Source organism: Coregonus clupeaformis, chromosome 1 (genome assembly GCF_020615455.1).
Source record: "Coregonus clupeaformis isolate EN_2021a chromosome 1, ASM2061545v1, whole genome shotgun sequence".
Taxonomy (NCBI): Eukaryota; Metazoa; Chordata; class Actinopteri; order Salmoniformes; family Salmonidae; genus Coregonus; species Coregonus clupeaformis.
In genome coordinates, this window is record NC_059192.1 from 15,299,062 (window position 1) to 15,326,387 (window position 27,326).

At 43.2% G+C, this 27,326-nt stretch overlaps 1 protein-coding gene across 1 annotated transcript in view; it reads left to right on the forward strand.

The window, feature by feature from the left end:
- The window catches only part of LOC121583935 (potassium voltage-gated channel subfamily H member 1-like), a 125,884-nt gene that overhangs the window by 55,252 nt on the left and 43,306 nt on the right, over positions 1-27,326 (forward strand). Inside the window, exons 10-12 of the mRNA XM_041899805.1 lie at positions 6,032-6,231; positions 7,698-7,950; positions 23,274-23,470. Of these exons, the coding sequence (XP_041755739.1) occupies positions 6,032-6,231; positions 7,698-7,950; positions 23,274-23,470 (650 nt within the window). The remainder of the gene's footprint in view (positions 1-6,031; positions 6,232-7,697; positions 7,951-23,273; positions 23,471-27,326) is intronic.

Sequence of the window (27,326 nt, forward strand, 5' to 3'; positions counted from 1 at the left end):
TTGGTGCGGCTGGCTTCCGGGTTAAGCGGGCATTGGGTCAAGAAGCAGTGCGGCTTGGCTGGGTTGTGTTTCGGAGGACGCACGGCTCTCGAACTTCGCCTCTCCCGATTCCATACGGGAGTTGCAGCGATGGGACAAGACTGTAACTACCAATTGGATACCATGAAATTGGGGAGAAAAAAGGGGTAAAAAAAAAAAGATTTCCTCCTCTATATCAATGTTCTATTCATACAGGGGTTTGAATATTCACTCTTGTGTTCTATTTAACAGCATATTCGGGAATAGTAGTTTCTCCTTTCATATCTCCACATACATAATAAAATTATGCCATCAAACTCCACTGATGAGTCATGTTATCCTCATGTAATCTAAAGTCATGTTACCCTCAGAGACCCTCATTACTAATCGAGACATGTTACGTATGAGATTTCTGAGACATGTTATTCTCTACCTGTAGATCCAATGGCGGTGGTGGACAGAACCCTAGATAACGTTACAGATCGAAAAACACAGCTCACACAGTACTGGTTGGGCCATTCATTCACCTCTTTCACACGTGAGCTAGTCCCCTGACAGCTCTCATTCACTCAGTAATTTATAGCTACATTTCTTATTATCCCATTTTCAATCAGCTTATTATCCCTATTTCAATTTTGTTATCCAAATTTCAATCAGTTTAATATCCACATTTCAATCCAAATTTCAATCCATTTATTACCCACATTTCAATCAGCTTAATATGTCATATCTCACAATCACACAACACTTAGTACTATTCCCAAACACACTCGGTAACCTCCCTTATTACCCCATGTGCATCTTCAACGATGCTCTTGTCGTTACTTGCTATGCACCATATTGTACATATTTAATAACACCACGTATTCAAAAACACCTCGTGTTATTTGTAGTGGCTGCATACCACATAGATATTTCTTATAAATGCCTACAGACAGCTGTCAACGGGGCTTTCCATGGTACCGTTACGCCCTTGCTGTCACGGTTTCGGCCGAGGCTGCTCCTCCTCCTTGTTCGGGCAGGCTTCGGCGGTCGTCGTCTCCGGAGTACTAGCTGCCACCGTTCTTTGTTTTCGATGTTTGTTTGGTTTGGTCTGTTTGGTACACCTGTTCATGTTTAGTGTTGATTATGTGTCCTATAAGTTCTCGTTGTTTCTGTCATGTGTTGTGTGTAATTGTTTCGCCGGTCAGCAGGAGCTGTGATTTAATTCTCTCCGTTTGTTTATTGAGAGTGTCCGCACTTGTGTGCGCATTAGTTTGTACTTTGTGGTTTACGCAGTGTGCGTAATTTTTACTTGCCTCCGGCTCGTTTGTAGCCGTTTGTTTTTCGTGTCTTTACTAAATACTTTTTTGATGAAGCCTCTGTGTCCGGCGCTTGATTCCCACACCACATCCACGCTCGAACTGACACTTGCTCTAGTCTAGTGAATAGCCTTCTCTCTATAAGACTATGGGTATCTTTTTATGCGTTACTCGCCTTAATTGAATTTAAAAAAAATAATAATGTATACAGATTAGTTTAATTTGACTTACTGAAATCAGTTGCCGTCCCTCAATTGTTTGAGGATGATGTGTCTCCTCCTGGGCAGCTCACAGTAAGGGTCTGGTCTGGGCGGGTCTCGTCGTCTTTTGGTCAGATGGGAATTTCCCTAACGCTTCATAAAATGCGGCACCGGTTTTCCACGCTGACCCCCACTGGAAAGCTCCGCAGGCAGAATCAATCATCCCTTTCGTGACGCCAAATTGTCGTGGAAATTCTTACACAAGGACACTCAAAGTAAATCTTAAATTAATAATTGTTTGTTATCAGTGCGCTGGAGAAGTTCCAACAAACTTGATGCACCATAGTGAACGTCTGTCAGGAGCTCTAACGGGGCAGTCCCATTTAGTTCCCTTATATACTGGTTACAGACACGTTACATAGGCATAGTTCATAGGGTTGGATCCGGCATGTGTCTGGCACCGTCTCCTATCTTAACTTAAAGAACATATTCTGGGCGTTCTGCCAAATAGTCTAAAGGAGGAGGTCATGACGGCCCCCCTCATATCTTTACCAGGTACAGGCAGGAACCAAGGATTGTTTATGACACCAAAGCCAAGATGCAGAAAGTAAAATTTCCATCACAGCGTTGTGCCAGTAACCAAAAGGTCACTAGTTCGAATCCCAGAGCTGACATGGTGAAAAATCTGTCGATGTGCCCTTGAGCAAGGCACTTAACCCTAATTGCTCCAGGGTCGCCGTTGATAATGGCTGACCTTGGCCGTGACCCCACTCTGCGAGGGTGTCTCAAAAAACAAATTTCCAATTCACACATGCGTATAATACACACTTGTACATGTATGAAATAGGACAAATATAAGCGCCCAACAAATTAATATTGTTATTATGATACTGTGCGCAGGAAATAACAGTATACTTTGTATGGCTAGGCTGCTTTGAGAAATGGCTTCTATTGTAGTGGTGACAGGTCCTTACTCATGAGCTACTGCTCCCTCCCGCCCCCTTTCCCAGTGAAGAGGTGTTGATGTCGGTCTACCCCCATTGAGAGAGAGAGGGGCAATTAAATGTTTTTTTGTCATACCTGAGGTATACCACAGCTGTCAGCCAATCAGCATTCAGGGCTCGAACCACCCAGTTTATAATAACTTTTCTTCTAAAATAAAACCATACCTCCTCGGATTTCTTTTAGCAAAAATAAGCATGAAATTCAAATAGCTTTTTACACAGAAAACTGAACAAACCCTCCCTCCATTTCCCCATTGGAGTAGAACTAATTGGTAAGGCATATGGCTATTGTTATTTTGCAGAGAGCAGGGATTGGTTCTAAAGGATAGAAAGTTTGTATGTGTGCACGTGTGAGAGAAAGAGCGCGAGCTGACCTTTTCTAACCTTTTTTACTTTAGTTTATTTATTAAATATTTTCTTAAAACGGCACAGTTGGTTAAGGGCTTGTAAGTAAGCATTTCACGGTAAGGTCTACACCTGTTGTATTCGGCGCATGTGACAAATAGAATTTGGCCTCCCGAGTGGCGCAGTGGTCTAAGGCCACTGTGATATATAGCCAATATACCACGGCTAAGGGCTGTATCCAGGGACTCCGCATTGCGTCGTACATAAGAACAGCCCTTAGCCGTGGTATATTGGCCATATACCACACCTCCTCGGGCCTTATTGCTTTAATATACATCATTAAGCGAAATGATCATATTGTGTTTCTAATGCAATGATGGCAATTTGCAGTGTCATATATATACAGTAGATCAGTGTTCAGATAGAAACACAGTGCATTCGAGCGTATCTGCCAGGAGATTAGTGATGTCTGCTGTCATGGATCATAGTGACAACAATACTTTATCACTACGCTCTGTAATGACTGATGCTATTACACACACTACACACACTTGGCAGATAGGAAAAATCTATACAAACCGGTGTGGCTGCACTCTGAAGTGGGGAGAGAAATTACATTTAAACTTTGTTAACTGCTATCACCTGCTGCAATGATGTGAAATTCCATTTCAGCATGGAACTCATTGAGGCAATCATTTTTTTGTATCAGATGCAGTTAGGGACTGTTGTACTTTGTCAAATACTGTTGGCATTGCAGAATATTATAGGTGGTGTCTGATTTGGAAAATAGTAGCATCAAGTTATCATCTTCCAGAAAAATATGTGTGTAACCGGTATGTATTGCACTGAAACAATATGAAGAACTCCAGAGATTACTGTACTGGTAAGTGCTCCATAGATCAAAATAAGGAAATTATTTTACAATAAGCTATTATTTTGGTTCAAATGTTATTTCTGTAATCATGACATTCATTTACATCTTATGGCAGGCAGCCTTACTCAATGAGACGCCCTTCACGCTTTAATTTGAATAAACGGGTTTGGATTTCTTTGAGCAAAAATAAGCATGAAATTCAAATAGCTTTTTTACACACAAAAAATGGCCAAACCCTCCATTTCCCCATTGGAGTAGAACTAATTGGTAAGGCATACGGCTATTGTTATTTTGCAGAGAGCAGGGATTGGTTCTAAAGGATAGAAAGTGTGCACGTGTGAGAGAAAGCGCAAGAGCTGACCTTTTCAATCAGATGCAGTTCTATCAACATAAGCAGTCTTGTTAAACCTTGTTACACTTCACATAGTCTCTCCATTGACAACCCACAGAATGGCTTCTCTCCTAACCTTATAAAGCTGCACAATAGCCTGTCGAAAATGTAAGCTCTGCATTATCAATCTGTAGAGCTCAACAGATTTATAATGCAGAGATTAATTTTTTGACAGGCTATTGTGCAGCTTTACCGTAGGAGTTGGCTATACAGCACAAACAGATCTGGGACCAGGCTACTACTCTGCTGAGACTCAGAACGAAGAATGCGGATTGCTTCCCACTCCAGGGCTGTGTCCCAAATGGCACCCTATTCCCTATATAGTACACTACTTTTGACCAGGGCCCATAGGGCTATGGTAAAAAGTAGTGCACTATGTAGGGAATAGGGTGCCTCGACTAACCTATAACCCCGCACATTGACTCAGTGCCAGTACCCCCTGTATATAGCCTCATTATTGTTATTTTGTTGTGTTACTTTATTTTATTTTTTTACTTTAGTTGATTTAGTAAATATTTTCTATTTTCTTAAAACTGCATTGTTGGTTAAGGGCTTGTAAGTAAGCATTTCACGGTACACCTGTTGTATTCAGCGCATGTGACAAATAAAATTAGAAGGGAACTAACAGTAAATTGGCAGTTGAATATGTGTTGTTATTAGGCCTACTGACTATCAATACTGATAGTGGCTAATATTTATATGATAGAAATAGGAAACAGAGAAAGTCAGGGTAGCCTATAATTAAGACATTTCAGAGCACCCATCCCTGCAAGTTAAAAGGCCATTTCATCAACTTTACTGCTTTAGTTTGCTGCCATGTGACTGGTTTCACATTTGTCTCCAGCGATTATAAGGTAAAATAAAATATAAATAAACAAGTGTCATTTATATTTACAATTCCCTGATCCAAACGGATTACTCATTTACCTAGCTCTTATCAATAGCTCTTATCAAGTTATAAATTACAGTGCATGGAGAATGGTGTTATTTCTATTGAAAATAAACACAGTAGATGCTTTTTCCACATGGAACCGGTAAGTTCGCTAGACCTTAATCAGGGTTTCCTCACGCGTAGGTGGTGGAATTATGGTCAGAATACGGTGTATCTGTAGACACACCTCCGCCACAGCTTCATTTATTCCATCTCCACCCCAAACAAATAGCAGGTGAATAGCATGCTATTCTCATGCTTAAATTCAAGGTCAGAATACGTGTAGAGAGAATAGTGCATAAAATGGGAACTATATCAGCCCTATTTCCTCTTTCCTCTAAACACGCGCACACGCAAGCACACGCACACTCGTGCAATCACGCATGTGTGCACACGCACACACACACACACACACAACCCGAGAGGCTGTCTTTTTCGCTGTCTGTGGCACATACACAGTTCCTCACAAACGGCTTGTCACTTTGGTTCTTGAATCTTCTTTTCTATGGTTGTCCTCAAAGATTAAGGAGACCTCTTTCTGAACCTTAGTGGATATTTGATGCATTGTTATTGTTGTATTAGAAATAGGAGAAGATTTTAGCGATCAACAAGCTTTGATGACTTGACTTACTGTATGTACAGTATTTCAGGTACTTCCATTATGTAGAGTTACACATTTCAACACATTGATGTTGTAATACTGGATCAATTCCTGAAGTCTCCCATCTGTTAACTTGTGTCCTTAAATGCAAATTATCCTTCTCTGTGAAGCTAACTTTCTCGGATTCTTCCATAGCCGCAGGAAGTTGTTTGGGGGTGGGGGTTGCTGTAAAAATGTTTGCTTTATTTTTCACGGGCTGCTATAGCACCCTCAGCAGCCCTACTTCCTGTGGCTATGGACTCTTCTCTAAATGTTCTAAACATCCGCCCTTCCTTGTCTTTCCTTGTCTTGTCTTTATTTTTCCAGCCCTGCTTTACGCCACCATCTTCGGTAACGTCACCACCATCTTCCAGCAGATGTACGCCAACACCAACCGCTACCATGAGATGCTGAACAGCGTCCGTGACTTCCTCAAGCTCTACCAGGTGCCCAAGGGGCTGAGCGAGAGGGTCATGGATTACATCGCCTCCACCTGGTCCATGTCCCGGGGCATAGATACTGAAAAGGTATCTCAAACTGTAAGCCAGACATTCATTACCTTGACATTCATTACCCCCTCCCCCCCCCCTGTGTTGGTTGGTTTTCCTGCATGGTAGCTTCCGCAGCTAGCTGGCCCCTTTGTATTGTGGTTGTGGTGGTGATTGTGACTCTGTGTTTTGTTGTGCTGGACCAGTCCACTTGGGGTGGGGTGTAGGGGAGGGGATGGTGTTGAGTTAATGGATAATGCTCTGTAATACTGCTATATTAACAGATTATCATAATTAGTCATGACAGCTGGTGTTAGTTTATGACAACTGACTTTACCATGTTTTGACACAAACTTTGTCTGATTAGCAAACTGCTTCAGCTAATTAATGGTGCAATATGAGATAATCAGATTAGATCATTTGATGTGACATGGTTTGAAACCAATTTTAAGCATAGCCTACAGAAAAAAACAGTGACAAAATGAAATGTAAGAAATGTGTCCAATAAGTAAAGCATTTAGTAAATCCGTACTGTATTTACTAAATGCTTTACTTATTGGACACATTTCTTACAGTTGGCCTTTTGGGGCTGCCTCAACACTGATAGCTGGGGTGAGTAGGTGTAGTTTGGTACCGATTTTGGCCCATTCCAATGCTGTATGCTTTGGGATTGCCTCAGTGTCAGCAGAAAGCAACACTATGTAAGCTTCCAGGCACATTTCTCCCACAGAGCAGAGAGAATTGATGAGGGAAGGAGGGTAAAATCCTTTAAGGATTCTCTGCTATCGCACACTGACTCACCTCAGCCTCTCAGGAGTTTAACTGTGGCTGTTGCTGTGACAACAACAGCATCCCAGCCAGGCCTGTAGAGAGGAGGCTGGTTTGATTGGCAGTTTTTGGGGATTCTTTGTATGATCTGCTCACATACTCAACTAACCGTAACCAATACCACTAACCTTAAGACACAGTTGGGGTTACTCTATTCACTTATAATTCCTGTTTATTTAAGACCGAAAAAGCTGATTTACAGAACAGGATTAAAACATTGATTTACTGTTGTATTTTCTAAGTGCTCCTCTAACTTGTACTTTTACCCAATGAGCACCATAACTGTATGATGATGATGATGATGGTGGTATTTATGTTGTTGATGTTGTTATTATTATAAAGATTAACAATCTTGATGATGATGATGATGGTGGTATTTATGTTGTTGATGTTGTTATTATTATAAAGATTAACAATCTGTTTTTGGTTGGTTGCCATGATGCGACACCCTTAGAATATTTCAAGATAAAGATGGAAGGAAAAGTCACAAGAGAGAAGAGGATTTTAAAGTAACGTACCAAAATGCTATCATGGCTTCCAGTCAGAAACTTCTGGTTCACCAAAGGCAATGAGTGTGGAAGGTGACACAATTTGGCTATTTAACTCAACCCTCTTGTTCTCTCTCTCTCTCTCTCTCTCTCTCTCTTTCCTCTCTCCTTCTCCTCTTCCCCTCCCAGGTATTGCAGATATGCCCTAAGGACATGAGGGCAGATATCTGCGTCCACCTGAACAGGAAAGTCTTCAAAGAACACCCTGCGTTCAGGTTGGCCAGTGACGGCTGCCTGCGTGCCCTGGCCATGGAGTTCCAGACTATCCACTGTGCCCCTGGTGACCTCATCTACCATGCCGGAGAGAGCGTGGACAGCCTCTGTTTCGTGGTGTCAGGATCCCTGGAGGTCATCCAAGACGACGAGGTGGTGGCCATCTTAGGTGAGTACTTGTTCATTGTACAGTATGATGAAGTAGGCTTACATGGTAGCCATTTTGGTTGAGTTGGCTGTCAATTGTACAGTATGTGGTGGTGGCCATTTTGGGCGAGTTGCTGTTGAGCCGGTGCACATTGGTCCTGTGGTGGATTTCTCTAGTTGGCTTTAGCTCAAGACAGGACTGCTCGCTATTAAAATGTGAATATCTTTTTTATGTGGTTATTTGATAACTCGCTTGCAAATCTTTTGACAAGTGAATGAAAACCTCTACTCAAATTGTAAGCATGGGAAAAAGTGATATATTGAGCAGAAATAGCCTCAATATTAGTTCTGAGAGACTAATCAGTGCCTCCATTGACACCACCCCTCCCATCTCAAAGCAAATAGGTCAATGTAGATTAGAAAATTGCTAACTTGGCGATAATAAAACACTGGACTTACCTACCAAAATGTTTGTATTTGACATTACTGTAACGTTGATTTGAGCCAAGTGGAAAATGGAGCCCCAGGACTTTTCTCATCAGAGATAAGGTCTTGACGGGAGGTCACTATGGGACAGAGACTAGGGATTCCTCTGAGAATATCATCAGTGTGTACATATCTACCTCAATTACCACGTAACCCTGCACATCGACTCGGTACTGGTACCCCGTGTATATAGCCAAGTTATCGTTCCTCATTGTATATTTGTTCCTTATTTTTCTATTATTTATCTTTTTTTTTCTCTGCATTGTTAGGAAGGGCCCGTAAGTAAGCATGTCACTGTTAGTCTACACCTGTTGTTTACGAAGCATGTGACAAATAACATTTGATTTGATTTGATCCCAACAACAGTCCCTGTTGAGACATTAACAAGGTGTTAATGTGGGATTGGAGGGTGAAGGCTACAAAGCTAAATGTTGAGTGTCTGTAGATCACGCCTTGTTACTGTATATCTGAGTAATGCATTCTTTGTCCTTTCTCGCATCATGGTTTTGGTTGGTCTCCACGGTGTGTGTGTGTGTATCTGTGTGTTGGTGTGTATGCAGACTGTTGTAGAGTGCATTCGGAAAGTATTCAGACCCCTTAACTTTTTCCACATTTTGTCCTTGAGATGTTTCTACAACTTGATTGGAGTCCACCTGTGGTAAATTCAATTGATTGGACATTATTTGGAAAGGCACACACCTGTCTATATAAGGTCCCACGGTTGACAGTGCATGTCAGAGCAAAAAGCAAGCCATGAGGTCGAAGGAATTGTCTGTAGACCTCCGAGACAGGATTGTGTCTAGTCACAGATCTGTGGAAGGGTACCAAAACATTTCTGCAGCATTGAAGGTCCCCAAGAACACAGTGGCCTCCATCATTCTTAAATGGAAGAAGTTTAGAACCACCAAGACTCTTCCTAGAGCTGGCCGCCCAGCCAAACTGAGCAATCGAGGGAGAAGGGCCTTGGTCAGGGAGGTGAACAAGAACCCGATGGTCACTCTGACAGAGCTCCAGTTCCTCTGTGGAGATGGAAGAATCTTCCAGAAGGACAACCATCTCTGCAGCACTCCACCAATCAGACCTTTATGGTAGAGTGGCCAGACGGAAACCACTCTTCAGTAAAATGCACATAATAGCCCACTTGGAGTTTGCCAAAAGGCACCTACAGACTCTCAGACCATGAGAAACAAGGTTCTCTGGTTTGATGAAACCAAGATTGAACTCTTTGGCCTGAATGCCAAGCATCACGTCTGGAGGAAACCTGGCACCATCCCTACGGTGAAGCATGGTGGTGGCAGCATCATGCTGTGGGGATGTTTTTCAGCGGCAGGGACTGAGAGACTAGTCAGGGTCGAGGGAAAGATGAACGGAGCAAAGTACAGAGAGATCCTTGATGAAAACCTGCTCCAGAGCGCTCAGGACCTCAGACTGTTGCAAAGGTTCACCTTCCAACAGGACAACAACCCTAAGCACACAGCCAAGACAACGCAGGAGTGGCTTCAGGACAAGTCTTTGAATGTCCTTGAGTGGCCCAGCCAGAGACCGGACTTGAACCCGATCTAACATCTCTGGAGAGACCTGAAAATAGCTGTGCAGTGACGCTCCCCATCCAACCTGACAGAGCATGAGAGGATCTGCAGAGAAGAATGGGAGAAACTCCCCAAATACAGGTGTGCCAAGCTTGTAGCATCATAACCAAGAAGACTCTAGGCTGTAATCGCTGCCAAAGGTGCTTCAACAAAGTACTGAGTAAAGAGTCTGAATACTTATGTAAATTTGATATTTCTGTTTTTTAAAATGTCTAAAAACCAGTTTTTGCTTTGTCATTATGGGGTATTATGTGTAGATTAATGGGGTGGAAAAAACAATGTAATCAATTTTAGAATAAGGCTGTAACGTAACAAAATGTGGAAAAAGTTAAGTGGTCTGAATACTTTCCGAATGCACTGTATGTATCCAACCCTGTTTACATGACCACGAAATATCAGAGAATGATTCATTCAAATCGTTACTGCTACATTGCTACATATACAAACATTGACGGTGCTAGGCAAACAGCAAACATTGCTGGGAAAACATACACACAACATAAAAAAGTGAACAGTAAAAATGCAACACATCAAAACATCAATACACACAAGATGGATGGTCTTCCCTGGGCCTGCTGGGTAAAATAGCTGTGGTTGTGTTCTCTCGCGTTGCTGACCTGCAATTGGTGGGTTGGCTCATTGGGAGGCTTGATATCATGTTATGTTGTTATACTTGTCCTTGTCCTGGCTAGTTCATGGCAATGGAACCCTGGGTGATGAACTAGCTACCGCTGTAAATCACATTCTCACTAATCTAACGGTAGCTGCTATAGCCTACAGTATCATTGCTGCACCTGCACCGTGATCGTTCTACTAGAATTAACTCTGTTTACCTCTTTATCTCTCTTGGTTTGTCAGAAACTGTAGGACATTACATCTTTTGTTTCTAAGATTCAACCAAATCTAAAGAACAGCATTCTAACTGTAGCTGTTTTGCTGTGCCTGTTTTGCCTCTCTGTCACTGCCTTGGTTTGTTTCAGGCTGTAAGACATGAAAGCCTTGTTTTTTTTATTCAATCCAATCTGATTATGCTGACAAACTCATCAAAACTATCCGTTGTATCACAACCGATGTGTCAAATGTGTTGTACATTAGTTGTACAACTTGAGTGTGAATTAGGCCATTGTTTAGTTCATTTACATTGTTAGGACTGACTACCGCCAACCCAGAAACTACCACTATAAGTAAGTTAGTAAACAGCCTTGCATGAGCCTTGGCTCATAGGAGCTGGAGCCTATCTCCTGTTTCTGTAGCGTGAAGCAGCTTGATGTACAAGTACACCCCCTGGACAGGATGCTAGTGTATCCCAGGGCCTTACCCCCAATATACAGTGGGGAAAAAAAGTATTTAGTCAGCCACCAATTGTGCAAGTTATCCCACTTAAAAAGATGAGAGAGGCCTGTAATTTTCATCATAGGTACACGTCAACTATGACAGACAAAATGAGGAAAAAAATTCCAGAAAATCACATTGTAGGATTTTTAATGAATTTATTTGCAAGTTATGGTGGAAAATAAGTATTTGGTCAATAACAAAAGTTTCTCAATACTTTGTTATATACCCTTTGTTGGCAATGACACAGGTCAAACGTTTTCTGTAAGTCTTCACAAGGTTTTCACACACTGTTGCTGGTATTTTGGCCCATTCCTCCATGCAGATCTCCTCTAGAGCAGTGATGTTTTGGGGCTGTCGCTGGGTAACACGGACTTTCAACTCCCTCCAAAGATTTTCTATGGGGTTGAGATCTGGAGACTGGCTAGGCCACTCCAGGACCTTGAAATGCTTCTTGCGAAGCCACTCCTTCGTTGCCCGGGCGGTGTGTTTGGGATCATTGTCATGCTGAAAGACCCAGCCACGTTTCATCTTCAATGCCCTTGCTGATGGAAGGAGGTTTTCACTCAAAATCACACGATACATGGCCCCATTCATTCTTTCCTTTACACGGATCAGTCGTCCTGGTCCCTTTGCAGAAAAACAGCCCAAAAGCATGATGTTTCCACCCCCATGCTTCACAGTAGGTATGGTGTTCTTTGGATGCAACTCAGCATTCTTTGTCCTCCAAACACGACTAGTTCTATTTTGGTTTCATCTGACCATATGACATATGACATTCTCCCAATCCTCTTCTGGATCATCCAAATGCACTCTAGTAAACTTCAGACGGGCCTGGACATGTATTGGCTTAAGCAGGGGGACACGTCTGGCACTGCAGGATTTGTGTCCCTGGCGGCGTAGTGTGTTACTGATGGTAGGCTTTGTTACTTTGGTCCCAGCTCTCTGCAGGTCATTCACTAGGTCCCCCCGTGTGGTTCTGGGATTTTTGCTCACTGTTCTTGTGATCATTTTGACCCCACGGGGTGAGATTTTGCGTGGAGCCCCAGATCGAGGGAGATTATCAGTGGTCTTGTATGTCTTCCATTTCCTAATAATTGCTCCCACAGTTGATTTCTTCAAACCAAGCTGCTTACCTATTGCAGATTCAGTCTTCCCAGCCTGGTGCAGGTCTACAATTTTGTTTCTGGTGTCCTTTGACAGCTCTTTGGTCTTGGCCATAGTGGAGTTTGGAGTGTGACTGTTTGAGGTTGTGGACAGGTGTCTTTTATACTGATAACAAGTTCAAACAGGTGCCATTAATACAGGTAACGAGTGGAGGACAGAGGAGCCTCTTAAAGAAGAAGTTACAGGTCTGTGAGAGCCAGAAATCTTGCTTGTTCGTAGGTGACCAAATACTTATTTTCCACCATAATTTGCAAATAAATTCATAAAAAATCATACAATGTGATTTTCTCAATGTTTTTTCCTCAATTTGTCTGTCATAGTTGACGTGTACCTATGATGAAAATTACAGGCCTCTCTCATCTTTTTAAGTGGGAGAACTTGCACAATTGGTGGCTGACTAAATACTTTTTTTCCCCACTGTATATCCTTATGCTGAGTGCCAAGCAGAGATGCACCGGGTCCCTTTTTTACTGTCTTTGGTATGACTCGGCCGAGGATCAAACTCCCAACCTTCCAATCTCGGGGAATGAAAACGTGGGCCTACACCCACCCACTTACGCGCTGTAATTCAATGTTGGCTGTGTATTTGATGGATGTTGGCAGCATTTCAACAACGTACTGTAATGCTGAGGCAGATGTCAGTTTCCATTAGGAAGAGACTGATATAAACAGCTCGCTTTTCTGGATGTAAACACGGTGTGTGGGTGTGCGTGCCTGAATGCATGTGTGTAAGTGTGTGTTTGTGTTAGATTAAAGGTAGACTCAGCTAAATTACTTTGCTACGAGCAGCACCGCAGATGAGCGAGATGCAAGACTTCGCTCTCACATGGTCACCACAGTATCTGCAAATGTGCACGGGTTTGCTTTACGCTGTAAGTGCGTGGTAGGTACGGGACCAAAACAGCAGAGAGGTTTAGCTTCGCACTTCAGCGCTCTTAGTTGTTGCGGAAATTAACCCACTATGCTGTTCACTTTGTGCATCTACGTCATATAGCTGAGCCTACCTTTAAACATCTAAAGGAGTAGATAAACTGAAATATAGCAGGTTGGTATTCTGTGTTACGCTGTGGTGTACTGTATTGTACTGTTCTATGTTGTGCTGCACTGTATTGTACTGTTCTATGTTGTGCTGTACTGTATTGTACTGTTCTATGTTGTGCTGCACTGTATTGTACTGTTCTATGTTGTGCTGTACTGTATTGTACTGTTCTATGTTGTGCTGTACTGTATTGTACTGTTCTATGTTGTGCTGTACTGTATTGTACTGTTCTATGTTGTGCTGTACTGTATTGTACTGTTCTATGTTGTGCTGTACTATATTGTACTGTTCTATGTTGTGCTGTACTGTATTGTACTGTTCTATGTTGTGCTGCACTGGATTGTACTGTTCTATGTTGTGCTGCACTGGATTGTACTGTTCTATGTTGTGCTGTACTGTATTGTACTGTTCTATGTTGTGCTGCACTGGATTGTACTGTTCTATGTTGTGCTGTACTGGATTGTACTGTTCTATACTGTGCTGTACTGTGTTATGTTGTTTGGTTCTGTGCGACATTGTTACTTTGTGCTGTGCGGAGTGCCAGTCAGAGCTTCTCTGGAGAGAGGGGTAGCAAGCTACAAATGACTTCCTTGAGCTAAATTCGGTGTCTTTCTATGAAAGTAAATTAACTTCTTTGGGATTTCTTTGCAGTATGGTCATTAGCAAATTGACTGATGGGAGAGACTTCCTGTTTATGATGTTCGAAATGTTTGGATCCTTTATTTTTGTAATTTTTTTATTGGTGGATTCAAATAAAGTATTTAAAATGTGTGTGTGTGTGGGTTGGTTCTTCTATCCTTGTGCGGACCTAAAATACCCAAAAGTCTGCACAAGAATAGTAAAACAAGGAACATTCTTCCTCGTGGGGACATTTCCCACGTCCCAATGAGGACGAAGGCTATTTTAAGCTTAGGGGTTAGGTTTAGGGTTACAATTAGGGTTAGGGTAAGGGGTTAGTGGTTAGGAGTTAGGTTAGGGTTATGGTAAGGGTTAGGTTTAGGGGTTAGGGAAAATAGGATTTTGAATGGAAATTAATTTTAGGTCCCCACAAGGATAGAAGAACAAAACGTGTGTGTGCGCGTGCGTGCCAGACCTGGGATCAAATACGAGTCCCCGTGTAGCTCAGTTGGTAGAGCATGGCGCTTGCAACGCCAGGGTTGTGGGTTCGTTTACCACGGGGGGCCAGTATGAAAAATGTATGCACTCACTAACTGTAAGTCGCTCTGGATAAGAGCATCTGCTAAATGACTAAAATGTATTTGAGTATTTGTTATTTAAATCTTTTTTCTTTGTATTTGAGTCTTTTCAAATACACAGCCCAAAACAAGTACTTTTATTTGAGTATTTAGTTTATTTGTAAAACCCAAATAGTTGACCAAATTGTATTTGAAAGTATTTTCGAATACTTGGGTTAAATCCATGGGAGTGTATTTGAGTCAGTTTATTTAAATACTTTCCAAGTGCATTTCCAAATACATTCCAATATTCAACTACTTGTTTTTTCAAATAAAGGTTATCTGAATACTTGTTAAAAAATGTATTGAAAAGTAATTGAAATACCTGAAATAGTATTTGAACCCAGGTCTGGTGTTTGCGTGTGCATGTGCACGTGCATTTGTAAATGAATGCATGTCTTGTGCATTTGCATGACATCTTGTGAGTTCCAAGTAGGAAAACATCATTAGGTAATATAACAAAGGTTATCTTTTGCAGTGACAGCAACAAATATTGTCCCATTCACTCTCGATCATTCAACAAAGATAGTAAAATTAATATTGTAGTTAATTTCAATTATTGTCAGTACATGGACAGCTGTACACTTAGGTATTATGTCGTGAAATTATGTCTGCGCTTTTTTATATGCTCATCCATTTAAGTTCAATTTCATAGAATCACAAATAGGATCCTTTCAGAAACCAGACGCAGTGATCAGAACAAATGTACATAGTGTCTGTATCAGTGGTGTCACGCCCTGGCTCTGGGACTCTGTTATGTTGAGCCAGGGTGTGTTGTTTCTTTGTGTTTTGTGTGCTAGGGTGATATTCTAGTGCTTGTGTTTCTATGTTGGCCGGGGTGGTTCTCAATCAGAGGCAACGTGAATCAGCTGTTGCTTGTTGTCTCTGATTGGGAACCATACTTAGGCAGCCGTTTGGGCATTGTCATGTGTGGGATCTTGTTCCGTATGGTTTGTGTTGTAACCAAGGACTTCACGTTTCGTATCGTTTGTTGTTTTGTTCGTGTGGTGACTCAAATAAATAAGTATGTTTACATTCCACGCTGCGCATTGGTCCTCTCTTCCCGACGATCGTGACAGAAGATCCCACCATAACTGGACCAAGCAGCGTGTCCAGGAGCCAACGCCAGAGGTGACTCTGAAGGATATCAACCTCGACTGGGTCAAGCCGCGGGAGGAGGAGAGAGGCTGGACTTTGGAGCAGTGGAGCAAGAGTCTGGCGAGAGCCATGGAGGCCTGGCCCACGGGGAGGAGAGACGCCCAGAAATTTTTTAGGGGGGGGCTCACGCCGTGAACGACGGGGCAGCAGGAGGCCGCCAGGTTACGGGAGTCACTGGTCACCAGGGGGAAGGAGGATGTAGAGGCACGGCGAGAGGTACTGGGGTGTGTTGCCAGTCCGGTCCGGCCCGTTCCTGATCCCCGCGTAGGGCCAGTGGTGTGTGTCCCCAGTACGGTCCGGCTTGTTCCTGTCCCTCGCACCAAGCCTGTGGTGCGTGCCGCCAGCCCGGTCCGGCCTGTTCCTGCCCCTCGCACCAAACCAGTGGTGCGCTTCGTCAGCCCGGTTCGGCCCGTCCCTGCTCCCCGCACCAAGCCAATGGTGCGCGTCGTCAGCCCGTCCGGCCTGTTCCTGCTCCCCGCACCAAGCCAGTGGTGCGCTTCAGCCAGCCCGGTTCGGCCCGTCCCTGCTCCCCGTACCAAGCCAATGGTGCGCGTCGTCAGCCCGGTCCGGCCGTTCCTGCTCCCCGCACCAAACCAGTGGTGCGCTTTGTCAGCCCGGTTCGGCCCGTCCCTGCTCCCCGCACCAAGCCAATGGTGCGCGTCGTCAGCCCGGTCCGGCCCGTCCCTGCTCTCCGCACCAAGCCTGTGGTGCGCGTCGTCAGTCCGGCACAGCCCGTGCCTGTTCCACCGGTGCCTGGTCCGGCACCGGTCAGCTGCTCCACTCCGGAGCTAGAGCAATCCGCTCCACCAGTGTTCAGTCCAGCTCCGGCCAGCAGGGCCAGACCGGACCAGGGGCGCTTTGGGGGGTTAGAGAGGGAGTGGGGGTCATTCCCGGAGCCGGAACCGCCTCCGAGGAGGAATGCCTACCCGGCCCTCCCCTGTTCGGTTTATGTTTGGCGCGGTCGCAGTCCGCTCCTTTGGGGGGGGCGGGTACTGTCACGCCCTGGCTCTGGGACTCTGTTATGTTGAGCCAGGGTGTGTTGTTTCTTTGTGTTTTGTGTGCTAGGGTGATATTCTAGTGCTTGTGTTTCTATGTTGGCCGGGGTGGTTCTCAATCAGAGGCAACGTGAATCAGCTGTTGCTTGTTGTCTCTGATTGGGAACCATACTTAGGCAGCCGTTTGGGCATTGTCATGTGTGGGATCTTGTTCCGTATGGTTTGTGTTGTAACCAAGGACTTCACGTTTCGTATCGTTTGTTGTTTTGTTCGTGTGGTGACTCAAATAAATAAGTATGTTCACATTCCACGCTGCGCATTGGTCCTCTCTTCCCGACGATCGTGACAAGTGGCGGTCGGTGCCGTTTAAGATGAGGGAGGACGAATAAAAAAAAAATACTGAACAAAAAATATAAACGCAACATCTGAAGTGTTGGTCCCATGTTTCATGAGCTGAAATAAAATATCCCAGAAACTTTTGTGCACAAATTTGTTTTCATCCCTTTTAGTGAGCATTTCTCCTTTGCAAAGATAATCCATCCACCTGACAGGTGTGGCATATCAAGAAGCTGATTAAACAGCATGATCATTACACAGGTGCACCTTGTGCTGGGTACAATAAAAGCCCACTCTAAAATGTGCAGTTTTGTCACAACACAATGCCACAGATGTCTCAAGTTTTGAGGGAGCGTGCAATTGGCATGCTGACTGCAGGAGTGTCCACCAGAGCGGTTGCCAGAGAATTGAATGTTCATTTCTCTATCATAAGCTGCCTCCAACAACGTTTTTGAGAATTTGGCAGTACGCCCAACCGGCCTCACAACCGCAGACCATGTGTAACCACACCAGCCCAGGACCTCCACATCCAGCTTCTTCACCTGCGGGATCGTCTGAGACCAGCCACCTAGACAGCTGATGAAACTGAGGAGTAATTCTGTCTGTAATAAAGCCCTTTTGTGGGTAAAAACTCATTCAGATTAGCTGGGCCTGGCTCCCCAGTGGGTGGGCCTATGCCCTCCCAGGCCCACCCATGGCTGCGCCCCTGCCCAGTCATGTGAAATCCATAGATTAGGGACTAATTAATTTTTTTCAATTGACTGATTTCCTTAAAATCGTTGAAATTGTTGCATGTTGCATTTATATTTTTGTTCAGTATATAAGCATGGCCTTATTTTTACTACAGCATATTGGATGACTGTCATTCATATTCCATTCACCCAGTTTAACATTGATAGGTTTAGGCTACTACATGATACTCAAATTTTCCCTATACCCATCATGAGGTTGCTACAACCTAGCCTATGAATTCAATGTAGGTGCACACAGGACGAGAGAAAAATTTGAGGTGACAGACAGTGACACATGGACAGACAGTGAGACATTCAATACTGTGCCACTAGAGATCCTGGTTCGAGTCCAGGCTCTGTCGCAGCCGTCCGCGACCGGGAGACCCATGGGGCGACGCACAATTGGCCCAGTGTCATCCAGGGTAGGGGAGGGCTTGGCCGGCAGGGATGTTCTTGTCCCATCGCGCACTGGCGGGCCGGGTGCAGTGCACGCTGACTCGGTCGCCAGGTGTACGGTGTTTCCTCCGACACATTGGTGCACCTGGCTTCTGGGTTAAGCGGGCACTGTGTCAAGAAGCGGCTCGGTTGGGTTGTGTTTCGGAGGACGCACGACTCTCGACCTTCGCCTCTCCCGTGTCCGTACGGGAGTTGCAGCGATGGGACAAGACTGTAACTACCAATTGGATACCATGAAATTGGGGAGAAAAAACATGATTAGTTAAATAAAGTCCACCTGTGTGCAATCGAAGTGTCACATGATCTCAGTATATATACACCTGTTCTGAAAGGCCCCACCACTAAGGAAGGGGCACCACCAAGCAAGCGGCACCATGAAGACCAAGGAGCTCTCCAAACAGGTCAGGGACAAAGTTGTGGAAAAATACAGATCAGGGTTGGGTTATAAAAAAATATCAGAAACTTTGAAAATCCCACAGAGCACCATTAAATCCATGATAAAAAAATTGAAAGAATATGGCACCACAACAAACCTGCTAAGAGAGGGCCGCCCACCAAAACTCACAGACCAGGCAAGCATTAATCAGAGAGGCAACAAAGAGACCAAAGATAACCCTGAAGGAGCTGCAAAGCTCCACAGCGGAGGTTGGACTATCTGTCCATAGGAACACTTTAAGCCGTACACTCCACAGAGCCTGGCTTTACAGAAGAGTGGCCAGAAAAAAGCCAAAAGGAATGTGGGAGACTTCCCAAACATATGGAAGAAGGTACTCTGGTCAGATGACTAAAATTGAGCTTTTTGGCCATCAAGGAAAACGCTATGTCTGGCGCAAACCCAACACCTCTCATCAACCCGAGAACACCATTCCCACAGTGAAGCATGGTGGTGGCAGCATCATGCTGTGGGGATGTTTTTCATCGGCAGGGACTGGGAAACTGGTCAGAATTGAAGGAATGATGGATGGTGCTAAATACAGGGAAATTCTTGAGGGAAACCTGTTTGTCTTCCAGAGATTTGAGACTGTGACGGAGGTTCACCTTCCAGCAGGACAATGACCCTAAGCATACTACTAAAGCAACACTCGAGTGGTTTAAGGGGAAATATGTAAATGTCTTGGAATGGCCTAGTCCAGGGTTCTTCAATTCCGGTCCTGTAGGGCCGAAACACTTCTGTTTTGTATTTCTACCTGGTAGTTAATTGCACTCACCTGGTGTCCCAGGTCTGAATTAGCCCCTGATTAGAAGGAGAGGATGAAAAACAGAGGTGTTTCGGCCCTCCAGGACCGGAATTGAAGAACCCTGGCCTAGTCAAAGCCCAGACCTCAATACAATTGAGAATCTTTAGTATGACTTAAAGATTGCTGTACACAAGCAGAACCCATCCAACTTGAAGGAGCTGGAGCAGTTTTGCCTTGAAGAATGGGCAAAAATCCCAGTGGTATGCATGTTGTGTAAATGAAATGATACAAACCCCCCAAAAATACATTTTAATTCCAGGTTGTAAGGCAACAAAATAGGAAAAATGCCAAGGGGGGTGAATACTTTCGCAAGCCACTGCACGTCCAGGGCGTAGTCATTAGTCCAACAGTTGCAAACTAGAGTTTCTATTGGACAAATTCAGGGGTGTTTTCCCCGTCTCATTCCATTTGCTTCTGTTTAAGAAATGTTTTTCTACAGAATTGGCGGAATGAATACACTCCTGATATTATGATCACACACAAACTGTTCACTTTCATAGCCACATACAGTGGGGAAAAAAAGTATTTAGTCAGCCACCAATTGTGCAAGTTCTCCCACTTAAAAAGTTGAGAGAGGCCTGTAATTTTCATCATAGGTACACGTCAACTATGACAGACAAAATTAGAAGAAAAAAAATCCAGAAAATCACATTGTAGGATTTTTAATGAATTTATTTGCAATTATGGTGGAAAATAAGTATTTGGTCAATAACAAAAGTTTCTCAATACTTTGTTATATACCCTTTGTTGGCAATGACACAGGTCAAACGTTTTCTGTAAGTCTTCACAAGGTTTTCACACACTGTTGCTGGTATTTTGGCCCATTCCTCCATGCAGATCTCCTCTAGAGCAGTGATGTTTTGGGGCTGTCGCTGGCAACACAGACTTTCAACTCCCTCCAAAGATTTTCTATGGGGTTGAGATCTGGAGACTGGCTAGGCCACTCCAAGACCTTGAAATGCTTCTTACGAAGCCACTCCTTCGTTGCCCGGGCGGTGTGTTTGGGATCATTGTCATGCTGAAAGACCCAGCCACGTTTCATCTTAAATGCCCTTGCTGATGGAAGGAGGTTTTCACTCAAAATCTCACGATACATGGCCCCATTCATTCTTTCCTTTACACAGATCAGTCGTCCTGGTCCCTTTGCAGAAAAACAGCCCCAAAGCATGATGTTTCCACCCCCATGCTTCACAGTAGGTATGGTGTTCTTTGGATGCAACTCAGCATTCTTTGTCCTCCAAACACGACGAGTTGAGTTTTTACCAAAAAGTTATATTTTGGTTTCATCTGACCATATGACATTCTCCCAATCCTCTTCTGGATCATCCAAATGAACTCTAGCAAACTTCAGACGGGCCTGGACATGTACTGGCTTAAGAAGGGGGACACATCTTGCACTGCAGGATTTGAGTCCCTGGCGGCGTAGTGTGTTACTGATGGTAGGCTTTGTTACTTTGGTCCCAGCTCTCTGCAGGTCATTCACTAGGTCCCCCCGTGTGGTTCTGGGATTTTTGCTCACAGTTGTTGTGATCATTTTGACCCCACGGGGTGAGATCTTGCGTGGAGCCCCAGATCGAGGGAGATTATCAGTGGTCTTGTATGTCTTCCATTTCCTAATAATTGCTCCCACAGTTGATTTCTTCAAACCAAGCTGCTTACCTATTGCAGATTCAGTCTTCCCAGCCTGGTGCAGGTCTACAATTTTGTTTCTGTTGTCCTTTGACATCTCTTTGGTCTTGGCCATAGTGGAGTTTAGAGTGTGACTGTTTAAGGTTGCGGACAGGTGTCTTTTATACTGATAACAAGTTCAAACAGGTGCCATTAATACAGGTAATGAGTGGAGGACAGAGGAGCCTCTTAAAGAAGATGTTACAGGTCTGTGAGAGCCAGAAATCTTGCTTGTTTGTAGGTGACCAAATACTTATTTTCCACCATAATTTGCAAATAAATTAATAAAAAATCGTACAATGTGATTTTCTGGATTTTTTTTCTCAATTTGTCTGTCATAATTGACGTGTACCTATCATGAAAATTACAGGCCTCTCTCATCTTTTTAAGTGGGAGAACTTGCACAATTGGTGGCTGACTAAATACTTTTTTCCCCCACTGTAGTTGACGTGTACCTATGATGAAAATTACAGGCCTCTCTCATCTTTTTAAGTGGGAGAACTTGCACAATTGGTGGCTGACTAAATACTTTTTTTCCCCACTGTACAAACAGCTTGTTGTATTCCTTCTCATGCCTACGCGCTCTCCTCCTCTCACCTTTTTCCTTCGCTTGTGGACTTCAATGCACAACACATCAGCTGTCTGTGACCAGGCGAAAAAACCTTTCCAAGCCAAACCTTCATATCATAACTGCAGCTAGCTCACCATATTAGCTAGAGTAACGTCATAGTCAATATTGCTAGCTAATAGAACTAAACCTGCTACAATCTTGCAGTACGGTGTAGTAAGCAGTTTAGCAGTTACACCGGCGGGCCCTGGTGGCAATAAATTAGTAAAACTAAAAGCTTACCTTGACTTGGAAGAGTTCCAGTGTTGGATAGTCATAGCCAGCTAGCTAACATAGAATCCCTCTGTTTGAGATGGGTGTTTGTGTAAGCTTAGATAGCTAGCTAAGTGAAAGTGAAAAATAGTGACGAAATATAGCTCTCTCTCTTGCTCCTCCTTCATTTTTGAATAAATTCATTTGTTGAAAACGGTGAAACTATTGTCTTTCTCTTTGAGTCAACTACTCACCACATTTTATGCACTGCCGTGCTATCTAGCTATAGCTTATTCTTTCAGTACTAGATTAATTATTTGATCCTTTGATTGGGTGGACAACATGTCAGTTATTGCTGCAAAAGCTCTGATAGGTTGGCGGATGTCATCCGGAAGTTGTCATAATTACTATGGAAGTCTATGGAAGGGGGTGAGAACCATCAGCCTCCTAGGTTTTGTATTGAAGTCAATGTACCCAGAGGAGGACGGAAGCTAGCTGTCCTCCGGCTACACCATGTAGACCATTGCAAAACAGTGTGTTTTAATCATTTATTTGGTGACATGTGAACATATTTTGTATAGTTCTATCTAAAAAGGATAACTTTTTAAATGTTTCACTATTTTTATGAACTTCACTGAGGATGGTCCTCCCCTTCCTCCTCTGAGGAGCCTCCACTGGTCTATGTATGCTTTGTCATTGTTCATTCACTCTCATCAACAAGTTTTGTGTTTTGGCCAGGAAGGTTATTGGGTTCAAACAGGCTTTTGTTGGTGTGATTGACAGGTCTGAACCAGGGTTTCCTGTGTGCCATGATACTTTGTTATTCTGCTGAGTCAAAGTCTAGGCATTAGCTTAGGGCGCAAACGCAAGTCTTCACATCTCAGGCAAAGTCACACTGGGATAAACTAATCATTGTTAGGTTTCAGTTTTAAAGAGGGCATCTTAGCTGCTTTTTCTCTCTCTTTCTGCAGGTAAACTATTTCAGAAATCTTTAAATGATCTTTAAAATAATCATTCAGAAGTAAATCTCAGATGGAAAATCTGTTAGATCTAAGAAGTAATATCTTAATCGGTGCTCTCTCTCTCTCTTTGCAGGTAAGGGGGACGTGTTTGGGGATGTGTTCTGGAAGGAGGTGACCCTGACCCAGGCTTGTGCCAATGTGCGGGCCCTGACCTACTGTGATCTCCATGTCATCAAACGGGACGCCCTACAGAAGGTTCTGGAGTTCTACACGGCCTTCTCTAACCACTTCTCACGGAACCTGCTACTCACTTACAACCTGCGGAAGAGGGTCAGTGTAACTTATTGGAGCACCCACTTTTCTTCTAACCTCGTAGAACCAGCCTGATCGCTGTGTTCACCAGTCTGTTTCATCTAAGTGATAAGGCTGGTTCACAAGACCACTCTTCTTCCTCCCTCCCTACCTATCAAACTCTTTTTATTTTCTCATTTCTGTTCTTGTTCTTTTATCTTCCTTGTCTCCTCTGCCTATCTTTCATGTCTCAATCTTTCTCTTACTCTCTTATCCCTTTTTTTCTGTTCTCCCTTCTCATCTTAGGCCAGGATTTAATCAGATCAGTGCGTTGTTACCATCATCGGTGTTACTAATTCTTCTACATTTACATTTTACATTTTAGTCATTTAGCAGACGCTCTTATCCAGAGCGACTTACAGGAGCAATTAGGGTTAAGTGCCTTGCTCAAGGGCACATTTACGTCATTTAGCAGACGCTCTTATCCAGAGCGACTCACCAATTGGTGCGTTCACCCTATAGCCAGTGGGATAACCACTTTACAATGTTTGGGGGGGGTAGAAGGATTACTTTATCCTATCCCAGGTATTCCTTAAAGAGGTGGGGTTTCAGATGTCTCCGGAAGGTGGTGAGTGACTCCGCTGTCCTGGCGTCGTGAGGGAGCTTGTTCCACCTTCTGGTGGCACAATGTTATCATAATGGTAAAAATAATTTAAAATCATGAAACTGCCATATTGGTTGATTTAGAATGGAATGACGTACCCAAATACATTTAAATAAAAACATATTTTACAAATGTTCGTTTTTTCCAAAATGCTATGACCAAATGCCACCGCAATTCAAAAATGACCCAGCTACAACCAAACATGTAGCATGTTTAATTTCATGAAGGATAAGTTTGTAAGCTACAATCACAATGCAAACACGTAATACTGAATTGCCTGTACATATAACGTATAATACATGCAGTATAATGTACTGAAATAACAGGATAAGGGATTTATTTTATAAAGGCTTTGAGTGAGTCAATGTAAACGTACCCATAGGGAAGGCTGTACACAGACTATCAAGTATTAATAACAATAGTTATGATAAATTTAAGCAATAATACAGGAGAGGCCATGTGATTACATTTTTATCATGGCTGTGACGTGGTCATAGCCACGAGGTGAAGCCAAGTGGCGTAGACCACCACAGCCATAATACAAATGTCATAACACATGGACTCGAGTGTATTATTTCTTTTATACAATGGGTTACCAGCATTGAAAAGCACGATTCTTTCCCAAACCATTATTGTTTTTACAAAACGTGATGCTACATTCGGTAACTCTGGTTGTCAAATGCAATTTTAGGCGTTCTTTGGTCGTTAGTTCTATTCATATTGACTGTCATGTAAAGCAAAACTACCCAAGCGCTGGTTGATAGTTCCAGAACTTTGCAAGTTTCTATGGAGAAAATGGTAGCTATGGAGGCTCTTCCACCCTTGCTAGCGAACCAACTACACAGCTAACACAATCACTTCAGACTGAAGTGCTGGAAAGACAGCAAACTAGCTGCATTTCGTTTCGTTTAACCTGTTTTTCTATTGACATTTCTTTGTATATATCCATAAAAATTATGCTGATTCATGATTTCAGCTGGCTGAGAAAAGCTGCCTGTCTTCTCGCCCCGACTCCCGACACGTTCATCGCTATGGGACGCATGAAGATCGAATTTCAATATTGCAACAATGTTGCAAATGTCGGAGATAATGTCTACATGCTTTTTACAGTGGAGATCAAGTTTATAAATTGAATGGCTGGGCAGTGGATCTGTAAAAGCAGTATTAGTAGTGTGTTGCTAGGTAACGATGTAAACAATGGCACTTTTTATGAATGTACTGGCCATGTGTATGTTGTCTAGTATATCATGGGCAGGATATGCTCTAACAATGGGAATTCCAAACCATTGTATAAATAGCGATTTTCCCAAATGCTCAAAGCCCTTAACATTGTGTATTATCTACTACCACACCACATCAGTTGGGTCAACAACACATACATCAGCTGGCCAGCACTGCACTATCAGTGTAAATCAATGCTGAGATGACTGTGTGTGTGTGTAACAAGCCTTGATTCTGCAGTAAATGACCCCAACTTGTGAGTCAATACAGATACGAGAACTGTACACAGACCAGGGGATGATACAGCTATCTACTGTGCATGTGGGACCATTCGTCATCTCCGAGGGCTAGGAGATAATTCATCTGTTCTCACGCTCCATAACTATAACTCTCTGTAATATAACATGGAACCAGAGAAGACACCCATGGGGGCTCTATGATCCATGTGACATGGCCCCCTGAGAATTCCCACCAAAATGAATGTGTCAAAAGTCATGCCGTTAAAGGTCAATTAGGTCCCTAGAGTGGCAATGTAATAGGGATTGGTATTGACTTGACAAGGTCCATGATGTTATCTGACATATCTCACCATCGTCCGTCTCTAGTTTGATTGAGACATGATGATCGGTACCATGTCTTTTAAAGATACAATGCTGCCGTTTTTTTTATCTCAATATCAAATATTTTCTGGGTAACATTTAAGTACCTTACTGTGATTGTTTTCAATTAAAATTGTCAAAAATAAAAATAAAATACTTCTATAACAAAAATAACTAAATTTTGCTAGGACTGTCTGGGAGTGGTCTGAGTGGGGAGGGGAAAACTAGCTGTTATTGGCAGAGAGGTTTGGAACTCTTTCTTATTGATTTCACCAGGCAGGCCAAAACTCCATCTCACTAAAACAGGCAGAAATTTCAGGCGGCCTTTTCAAACAGCTCTTACGCTAAAAGGGCATTGTCATCATTTTCACAATTTCAGTGTTATTCCAACCTCATATTGTGGAAATATGTATAAAATACAGGAAAATCACATTTTGACTGCACTAGGCCTTTAAGGGTAGGTTTACATGCCTTTAAGGAGTGTGTGTGTGTGTGTGCGCACGCATGCACGCCACCAAGCGCGATAGGAAAGAGTGAGTGGTTACAGACCAATGTAGCAGAGGTTAGAAAAGGTTACTTGGCATGCTTCACCTGGTTCTCTCTCAGGAGCCAATCAGGGAGCAGATTGAGTGGAATGTCCTGTTGATTGGACACGTCATGCACCACTGACTGTGATGCATGCCCCATCCAGCGCCAGGTGAGCTAAATCGAGTGCTTCCTTTGACTTTGAACATACCTACTTACAAACACCAGTACCCAATGTAAATTCCTAAACACCACTTAGGGCTGGATTAAATCTGTATCGCAGAAGTATAAATACAGCAAAAACAACACAACACAAAAGATAATTATTGTAAAATACATTGTGTCCGTAAAATGTACAGTGAGGGAAAAAAGTATTTGATCCCCTGCTGATTTTGTACGTTTGCCCACTGAAAAAGAAATGATCAGTCTATAATTTTAATGGTAGGTTTATTTGAACAGTGAGAGACAGAATAACAACAATAAAATCCAGAAAAACGCATGTCAAAAATTTTATAAATTGATTTGCATTTTAATGAGGGAAATAAGTATTTGACCCCCTCTCAATCAGAAAGATTTCTGGCTCCCAGGTGTCTTTTATACAGGTAACGAGCTGAGATTAGGAGCACACTCTTAAAGGGAGTGCTCCTAATCTCAGTTTGTTACCTGTATAAAAGACACCTGTCCACAGAAGCAATCAATCAATCAGATTCCAAACTCTACACCATGGCCAAGACCAAAGAGCTCTCCAAGGATGTCAGGGACAAGATTGTAGACCTACACAAGGCTGGAATGGGCTACAAGACCATCGCCAAGCAGCTTGGTGAGAAGGTGACAACAGTTCAATTATTCGCAAGTGGAAGAAACACAAAAGAACTGTCAATCTCCC